This window comes from Aulonocara sp. 'chitande type north' Nkhata Bay, linkage group LG23 (genome assembly GCF_057382095.1).
Source record: "Aulonocara sp. 'chitande type north' Nkhata Bay isolate Kocher_YH1m ecotype deep benthic linkage group LG23, A_spYH_male_GT1.1, whole genome shotgun sequence".
Lineage (NCBI taxonomy): Eukaryota > Metazoa > Chordata > Actinopteri > Cichliformes > Cichlidae > Aulonocara > Aulonocara sp. 'chitande type north' Nkhata Bay.
In genome coordinates, this window is record NC_141365.1 from 42,382,989 (window position 1) to 42,393,109 (window position 10,121).

Consider the following 10,121-nt stretch of genomic DNA (forward strand, 5'->3'; position numbering starts at 1 on the left):
TGGTAGAGTTTTCAAACAGGTTTTAAAATTCAGTAAAATACTGAATGACTGCCCTAGACCTTTTTTTTGTGTGTAAAATGAAACTGCATTTTTGAGAGACCTGGAAACATCATGTCATTATCCTGTAACGCTGGCTGCCGCAGATAAGAAAATGGTAATGTTCTCTACTGTATTTGGCTTCATGTGGTGATGTGTGGCTGCAGTGGGTTGGCTGGATTTGGCCTCACTTGAACTACATTTGTGAGCAAGAGAAAAGGGAGCTGTGGTTATTGTGTGTGTGTGTGTGTGTGTGTGTGTGTGTGTGTGTGTGTGTGTGTGTGTGTGTGTGTGTGTGTGTCTGTGAGACAGACATGAAATGAGCTATAGTTCTCAATAAAACAGCAGAAGAGTATTTTTCCTTCTCTTCTCACACAAACACACACACTTTGCTGCATGCCTGCACACATTCCTTCTGGCAGCTGAGCGGCCAATGGGCAGCCAGTACGCAAATAAGTTGGGCGTGTCCTTTTAAAGCTGGAGTACAGGGTCTGAATGGAGAGTAGAATAGAATAAAATAAAATAAATAATAAAAAAGAATTGAGTGTGGATGGAGAGGAAGGTGAAAAGACTAGAGCAGAAAGAAGCTTTACAGCCTAAATATTTAACAGTGTTACTGCTTGAGCTCAATTTGTGTGATTTTCAACTTGAAAAAACAGCATATCATACTAATAATACATATATATATATATATATATACATATATACATATATATATATATATATATATATACATACATATATATATATATATATATATATATATATATATATATATATATATATATATATATATATATATATACACACACACACACACACATGTAGTGTATATAGTGATTTCTATGTCAGTTTATCCATTACTCATTTTAGTTTTGTAATATTTTAAGTGATAAAGTTAAACAGCATCGTCAAAGTGAGCACTTGTTTCTTCTGTTGTCATGTGTGAGAGTAATCTGGATACATTTGAGTTTAGGGTTAGTGGATTAACCAGGATGTATACTAGAAATTTTTCATCTTGCCTTTTGAACAATTTATAAGCAAAAGATTTTAAAAATTAATCAATCATTTTTATTTTATTAAGCAGACATAGTAAAAAAAAAAAAAAAACTTCAATGGCTTTACTTCTCTTTATTCATACTTGAAGTTGTTAACAGGCTGCATTGTTGTTGCCATAGTTACAACTTCGTTACCCCTGCGTTATGTAGCTGTGGGTCATATGACTACGAAATAAAATAAAAGGCACATTAATCCATTCTGAGAAAATAATTAGCTGTGCCTCCAATCTCATTTCCTTTAGGATTAAGGAGAACATTTATGAGTTGCTGGCAGGTGGTAATTTGGTGCTCTCTACGCATGATCAAAGCATCTGTAAAGGTTTAACAGTAGCCGAAGGACACTCCCGTTTAACCGTGCCTCTTGTGTTTTTAAAGTGATTCGCGCTTAATGCTTACGTGTGTCTTAATTTTTCTTTCTTGTTATTATTCAGTAGTCATCAGACGAAGAGCTGAGGAGGGTTTCTTGTACAAACACCTTATGTTTGGAAATTTGAGGAATTTGCTTGCGTCACGATCGCATTATATGAGTTCAAAATGATAAATCAATAAAACTCCACGTCTGTGCTCATATTTGGTCGCACTCTGCTCTTTGTCAGGCCCGGCAAATTCATTTCACGGGCAGTAATTTGCAGTAAATTGTCCCATTAGCTGACAATTGATTTTTGTTTTGTCTTGCTGCCCACACCTATTTCTTGTACCCACTGGCTATGAAAAGCTATATACTGTAAAAAGGTAAATAAAAAGCAGAACAAAAAATGTTTAAACCCCTGCTGGACTGGACCACAGTGCACAGCCTATTAAAAACCAAAGAGCTGAGGTCTCCCTGCATCCAAGCAGTGAGCCTTCCAGCTTTTAACACATTATTAAAAACATGTCCATTGTGGTAATAAATGCCACTTAAATATATATATATATATATATATATATATATATATATATATATATATATATATATATATATATATATATATATATATATATATATATATATATATAAACAGAGTTCTCTGCTCATCTCTGCACAAACCACAATCTCAAACAATTCTGTACATAAACATAGAAGAATTGTAATTTTTATTTTAAATGAGAATAAAAAGACAACAAGTAACATGAAAGACTTGTTAACTGCAACTAAGTTGGTTGAGACTAAAATGGAGCCAAAAAGGAGTAAATATGCAATTTCCTACTATGGTTAGTAGGAAAGCAAAAAAAAACAAAACAACAACAACAAAAAAAGCACATTACTGTGGGTTTAAATAAGAACTCATTTATTACAGAAAAGTAATAGAGTTATATACACCTGAAAAAAAAAAATAAATAAAAGGAAAAATGAACCAACGGCATGCAGAACTCTCAGCTCATGCTGCAGACTTGAGAGAGACTGAAATTTCAGTTAATCAGCCATCCTTTCCCATGTCCTCTGTGGTGCAGCCCAGCCTAGTGGCTTCACAGCAGAGTGGACTACTTTATTTAGAACAGTGTTGTGGGGTTTTAAACCACGAGCAGACTGCTCGGCTGACTCACCGACTAGAATAGAGGTCTGCCTAAAAAACCTGTGGCGTTTAAAAAAAGAAAAGTGGGGATGACACAAAGTGGAAAAAGAGTGAGCGAATGAAGGGAAACAAAGACAAAAGATGCTGCTCTTAACAGAGTCTGCCCTCTGTGGTTTGCAGCAATTAAGTCCCTAAAGAGAAGGGTGCAGGAACTCTCTGGAGCACGGCGCACATTCACTGTACTTGGCGAGGATGAACGCGTCCCGCCATGCTCACAGGCTTTTATCGATCCTCTCATCACTATTAACTCTGACTGTGTTTACATTCAACAGTGTGGCTAAAAAAAAAAGTGCAGAACCAGAAACACGAGCTCGGCTGCCAGCGTTAAACAGACAATCTCCACATAACAATGACTCACTATTCATGGAGCAATTTGAACCCTTGATTCTTTATCAAATCCTGGCTTGCTGTTGCAGCACTTTTGCTATATCAAGAAATCTACTGTTGGTGCTACTGATGAACAACCATGATTCTACACAGCCACATCCTGTTGTTTGTAATAGTGACAGACGAGGTGTCTCTGCAAGGATGGGGATGTGCTCAGAGCACCGAGGGAAACAGGTGCCGTTGGACTCGCAGGTGTGCGGGGGTTTAAGTCGCCATGAGTGATGATGACCAGCCCCAATCCTAACCCCATGTTTCTGAGAAGCAAAAAATGTTTGTTTGGGGTTTTTTTTTTTTAAATCAGAAAGATTGCCAAAAAATTAAATAAATAAAATAACAATACAAGTAAAAAATATAGTGATAGCACAGAATTGGGGTTAGGGTTATCACTGATGACTCCACAAGGTTGCATAAAAAGACAGATTGGAAATCGGATGAAGCCATCAAGAGATAAATACAATAATTAGGTAGATTACAATAAAGGAGGGATTAAAGACTATTTTCTTTTTTCTTTATAAAATGATTCAGATTTAATGAAATAAAAACACTTGAGATTGTAGTGAAAGAGCTAGTACACTGACACACTCACACAAACTAAATTAATAGTCAGGTGTGCTGGTGAATGCTGCAACATCTGCCAGCTGAACACACACACACGCAAGTTAACCAGTAACACCCCAGCCTGTGTGTGTTCCCGATCTCGTAAACACATTAGTTTACACAATTAAACACACACACACACACACCCCTACATACGTACACACATGGGGTTATGAGCACAGGTTACGAGCCCCGGATGTCTGTCAGGATCTAACAGCTACACCGCCCTCCTGAGGTCCGGCTCCGGGCGGAACAGGCAGTGTAGGTGCGTTTGATTTTAACGTAGATGGCAAGAAAAAAAAAGATAGAAAGAGAAAGAGCACTAAGAGTTTGCGGTGATAAAAATGTAATAAAAAAAAAAGCCTCACCACATTAGTGAGAAAATCTCCGTCGCTGAGTTCCTCCAGGTCCAACAGGTTGGTCCCTCCGGACGGATAGAGTTTCTCCGCTGTTAAACTGTCTAAGATAGAGTCCATCATGACTGCCTGCGTCTGTCTGCAGCTCACCGGACGGATGGACAGCTGTGCGCGTCTTTAAGTCAGACCATTAAAAAGCGGGCAGTTTGTTTTCACACGGCCTCGCGCCGCCTGTGTGTGACTCCAGCTGCTGCTGCTCTCTCTCTCTCTCACTGTTCAGCGCTGACAAATGTCAAATTTTCACATCCTCCTCGAGTTGCGTGTCGCTGAGACGTCGGCGCTTCTTCCAGCTCTCTCCTCGCGTGCGCCGCCTCAGCCACTCGCTGATGAATATTCAGAGAAGCCCCGCCCACGTGACGTCCAAAAAAAAAAAAGAACGCGCCCACAAAACAAAGTTGTAGTCTGTTATTCGCTCATTAACAAAAAGGAAGAAAAGAAGAAGACTACGCGACCCATTTAGGGCTTTAGATCTGGGGTGTCAAACATAAGGTCTGGGGTCCAGAAGTGGCCCAACACAGACTCCAATCTGGCCCACTGGATGGCTGCAGAAAATGTGAAAGTTTTACTACTGATAAAGACCTCCTCAGTTGCCATACATACTACACCACAGTAATTAAGTACACACACACACACACACACACACACACACACACACATATATATATATATATATATATATATATATATATATATATATATATATATATATATATATACATATATATATATATAGTTCTCTGATGACTCTGCAATAGTCGGCCTCATCACTGATGGGGACGACAAGGAGTACAGAGAACTTACCCATGACTTTGTGGACTGGTGCCAGCAGAACTACCTCCAGATCAACACTAGTAAAACCAAGGAGCTGGTGGTAGACTTCCGCAGGCACAAACATCCTCCACTGCAACCACTAAACATTCAAGGTATGGACACTGAGGCTGTGGACAGCTACAGGTACCTGTTTATCTGAACAATAAATTGGACTGGACTCATAATTCAGATGCCTGCTACAGAAAAGGGCAGAGCAAGCTGTACCTGCTGCGGAGACCCAGGTCTTTTGGAGTGAAGGGCCCACTCCTGACGATCTTCTATGATTTTGTGGTGGCCTCAGCTATATTTTACAGTGTGGTCTGCTGGGGTGGCAGCATCTCTGCTGGGGACAGGAAGAGACTGAACAGGCTGATCCAGAGGGCCAGCTAGAGTAAGTGAAATCCTTTTCACTAAATAGAATCTGTAATATTACCCAATTTACATCTAACTGAGTTATTATGCACTTATTTTAAGATCCATGAAAGTTCTGTGAATATACGCAGCTTCAGTATCAATAAACAAACAGCACACACAGTATATGATCCACCTGCAGACATCTTTGAGCATGAAATACATGCAGAGATTCAGGCCTATCTTTCAGAATGTGTATTTTTGTGGAGATGAAACTGGGAAAAAGACAAGTGACTATAAAGACTGTTTTGACACCTCAAGATACTCACACACACACACACACACACACACACACACACACACACACGCACACACACACAAAGTGGGAATGAAACAGATATTTCTCTTCACTCCACCATGATTGCTCAGGCTCGCCTGTCTCATTTCATCCCTCTCATTCTGTCCCAGATTGTTTCTCCTCTAAGACACAGATTGAAATACAGCATGGCAAGAGAAACCCTGTTCATTGTTTCAGAGGTGCACAATGTGTGTGTGCTGCAACTCCGACCTGTCCCACGATCTGGCTAGATTTTAAGTGAACCCAGCATGTCATCTGTTTTGTAGGATTAGTACCAGTAGTAGTAGTAGTAGTTGTTATGGTTAAATGCCCTATGGACTGCTTGGTCATCCATGATTTAGATTCACCTAAAAATATCTCAAAACGCCTTTTAAATTGGCATAACAATAAAGCCGACCGACGTTAGTGAAAGTGTTTTTGTGTGTGATGTCTCTACAGCTATTGTATGGATTGTGATGGTTGTTTTTAGGACAACCTTATAATAATAAATTTCAGTAGCCCATAAATGCATGAACTAGTTTTTAGCATCTCTCTGTGACAGGATGTTTCTAATTTTAGAGGTATTGTCCAAATGCAAGAAAGCAGTGCTACACGTTTGTTTAATATGTGCATTGAAGGACATATCCTGGTCATAAACGACTCCAAGATTCCCCACAGTATTACTGAGGGCCAAAGTAATGTCATCCAGAGTAAGCATTGGGTTACACACCATGGTTCTAAGACTTTTAGGCCTGAGTACAATAACCTCAGTTTTATCTGAATTTAGAAGCAGAAAATTAGAGGTTAACAAGTCTTTATGTCTTTAAGAAATTCTTGCAGTTTAACTAATTGATGTGTGTTATCTGGCTTAATGGTTAGATAAAGCTGGGTATCATCTGCATAGCAGTGAAAATGTATACTATGCCTTCTATTGATACTGCCTAAGGGAAGCATGTATAGCGTAAATAGAATTGGTCCCGGCACAGAACCCTGTGGAACGCCATAATTAACCGTAGCGTGTCATAAGTCTGTTAAATACCTTCAATTTCTACAGCATGCTCTAATGTCTTTAATAAACTGTTATGGTCAACAGTACTGAGTGCTGTGCTGAGGTCAAGCAGGACAAGCACATAGATGAGTCCACAGCCAGGGGCCATAAGAAGATCATTTGTAACCTTCACTAAAGCTGTTTCTGAACTGTGATGTGCTCTGAATTCCAGCTGAAACTCTTCAAATAAACCATCCCTCTTCTGACTCTCTTAAGACTTTTTGAGATTAAAGGAAATTTGGAGATTGACCTATAATTACCTAAAACAACTGGGTCAAGTGATGTTTTTCTAAGTAATGGATCACTGGAATGGAATACTGACACGTTTAAAGACCTGTGGTATGCAGCCCATTAATTTGATAGATTGATCATATTTAAGACTGCAGCATTCAAAAATCCCATACCAATCTGAAACAAAATCTGCCATTGAAACTGCAAACAAACAGAGCACTATAATACAATACAATGTTTTTTGAGGGTACACTCCCCAGACCTCAAGTCAGATTTGGCCCCTATCCACGCAGTGACTACTGCCTTATACGCATCAGCCTTTATAATTGATAGAAAGCGAAAGCTGAATATAACAGGTCAGCAATTTAGTACATTTCCAGTGTTGTTTGGATTGTTTTTGAACCCAAATGAGGATTTGTCCTTCATGAAAATGATAACTCACCAGAACTTCATGGGGCCCTGAGGATTATCAGCACAGATTTAGGACAGTGTTTAAACGTGATGTATTGTTCATATTGAGGTCATTGCAAAGGGTGTGGTGGAGGTTAAGAGACATGTGCTCTTCAGAATGGACCACACTGATTATCATCAGGTATTTCTGTGTTTGTTTTATGTTCCATTTCAAACAATAGTTTGTTATGTAATGATCTCTTACTCTCCAGGCTTCTTTCACCTGACTCTGGTTTTCCTTTTTTCCTGCTTTTTTCCTTAGCTATCATTTCTTCCCTCTCTGCTCCCCTTCCTTATCCCTTCTCATTCTTCTTTTCTCCTTCCACATATCACTTTACGGATGGTGTCCCACCCCAAGGTACAAGGTGTCTCTGTTTTTCTCTCTCACACACACACACTGGTGTTATATAACTGTGGTGACCTTTCGTTTACTCGAGCAGGGCCCTTTTAAACCTACAAATACCAATTTAACAATTGAAGCTATATTGTGGGAGGTTTTGACCACAGGTGGAGTTTTAATGCTCTTGTTGCAGTAATAATGGAGCAATGGGCCAAAGAAGAAGACAATAAGTTGATTAAAACTGCACAATGTAGATATTTTTGCAAGAGTGTATATATACACTCAACAAAAATATAAACGCAACACCTTTGTTACTGCTCCCATTCCCCATGGGATGGACGTAGAGACCTAAAATTCATCCCAGATACACAATATAACCATCCCTCCCAAACAGTGGTCACAAATCAGTCCAAATGTGTGGTAGTGGGCACATCTGCTATATTGAGATAATCCATCCCACCTCACAGGTGTGCCACATCAGGATGCTGATCTGACATCATGAGTAGTGCACAGGTGTACCTCAGACTGCCCACAACAAAAGGCCACCCTGGAATGTGCAGTTTTGTCTCACAGCAAAATGCCACAGATGCCACAAGCAATGAGGGAGCGTGCAATTGGCATGCTGACAGCAGGAATGTCAACCAGATCTGTCGCCCGTGCATTGAATGTTCATTTCTCAACCATAAGCCGTCTCCACAGGCGTTTCAGAGAATATGGCAGCACATCCAACCGGCCTCACAACCGCAGACCTCGTGTAACCACACCAGCCCAGGACCTCCACATCCAGCAGGTTCACCTCCAAGATCGTCTGAGACCAGCCACCCAGACAGCTGCTGGAACAATTGGTTTGCACAACCAAACAATTTCTGCACAAACTGTCAGAAACCGTCTCAGGGACGCTCAACTGCATGCCCGTCGTCCTCATCGGGGTCTTGACCTGACTCCAGCTCGTCGCCGTAACAGACTTGTGTGGGCAAATGCTCACATTCGATGGCGTCTGGCACGTTGGAGAGGTGTGCGCTTCACGGATGAATCATGGTTCACATTGTTCAGGGCAGATGGCAGCTGAGAATGTCCCAGTTCTTGCATGGCCAGCATACTCACCGGACATGTCACCCATTGAGCATGTTCGGGATGTGCTTGACCGGCGTATACGACAGCTTGTACCAGTTCCCACGAATATCCAACAACCTCGCACAGCCATTGAAGTGGAGTGGACCAACATTCCACAGGCCACAATTGACAATCTGATAGACTCCATGCGACGATGTGTTGCACTGCATGAGGCAAATGGTGGTCACACCAGATACTGACCGGTTCTGGGTCCCCAGACCCCCAATAGCACAAAAAACTGCACATTCCAGGGTGGCCTTTTGTTGTGGGCAGTCTGAGGTACACCTGTGCACTACTCATGATGTCAGATCAGCATCCTGATGTGGCACACCTGTGAGGTGGGATGGATTATCTCAATATGGCAGATGTGCCCACTACCACACATTTGGACTGATTTGTGACCACTGTTTGGGAGGGATGGTTATATTGTGTATCTGGAATGAATTTTAGGTCTCTACGTCCATCCCATGGGGAATGGGAGCAGTAACAAAGGTGTTGCGTTTATATTTTTGTTGAGTATATATATATATATATATATATATATATATATATATATATATATATATATATATATATATATATATATATACAGTGGGGCAAAAAAGTATTTAGTCAGCCACCGATTGTGCAAGTTCCCCCACTTAAAATGATGACAGAGGTCAGTAATTTGCACCAGAGGTACACTTCAACTGTGAGAGACAGAATGTGAAAAAAAAAAATCCATGAATCCACATGGTAGGATTTGTAAAGAATTCATTCGTAAATTAGGGTGGAAAATAAGTATTTGGTCACCTCAAACAAGGAAAATCTCTGGCTCTCACAGACCTGTAACGTCGTCTGTAAGAAGCTTTTCTGTCCCCCACTCGTTACCTGTATGAATGGCACCTGTTTGAACTCATCATCTGTATAAAAGACACCTGTCCACAGCTTCAAACAGTCAGACTCCAAACTCCGCCATGGCCAAGACCAAAGAGCTTTCGAAGGACACCAGGAAAAGTATTGTAGACCTGCACCAGACTGGGAAGAGTGAATCTACAATAGGCAAGCAGCTTGGTGTGAAAAAATCAACTGTGGGAGCAATCATCAGAAAATGGAAGACATACAAGACCACTGATAATCTCCCTCGATCTGGGGCTCCACGCAAGATCTCATCCCGTGGGGTCAAAATGATCATGAGAACGGTGAGCAAAGATCCCAGAACCACACGGGGGGACCTGGTGAATGACCTGCAGAGAGCTGGGACCACAGTAACAAAGGTCACCATCAGTAACACACTACAACGGCAGGGAATCAAATCCCGCAGTGCCAGACGTGTTGCGCTGCTGAAGCCAGTGCATGTCCAGGCCCGTCTGAAGTTTGCCAGAGAGCACATGGATGATACAGCAGAGGATTGG

The 10,121-nt window shown here is 41.0% G+C and overlaps 1 protein-coding gene across 1 annotated transcript in view; it reads right to left on the minus strand.

Moving 5' to 3' along the window:
* Positions 1 to 4,351, minus strand: part of creb3l1 (cAMP responsive element binding protein 3-like 1) — a 40,134-nt gene extending 35,783 nt beyond the window's left edge. The window contains exon 1 of the mRNA XM_086282160.1: positions 4,000 to 4,351. Within this exon, the coding sequence (XP_086138286.1) occupies positions 4,000 to 4,110 (111 nt within the window). The 5' untranslated portion in view covers positions 4,111 to 4,351. The remainder of the gene's footprint in view (positions 1 to 3,999) is intronic.
* Between the last annotated feature and the right edge of the window lie 5,770 nt (positions 4,352 to 10,121).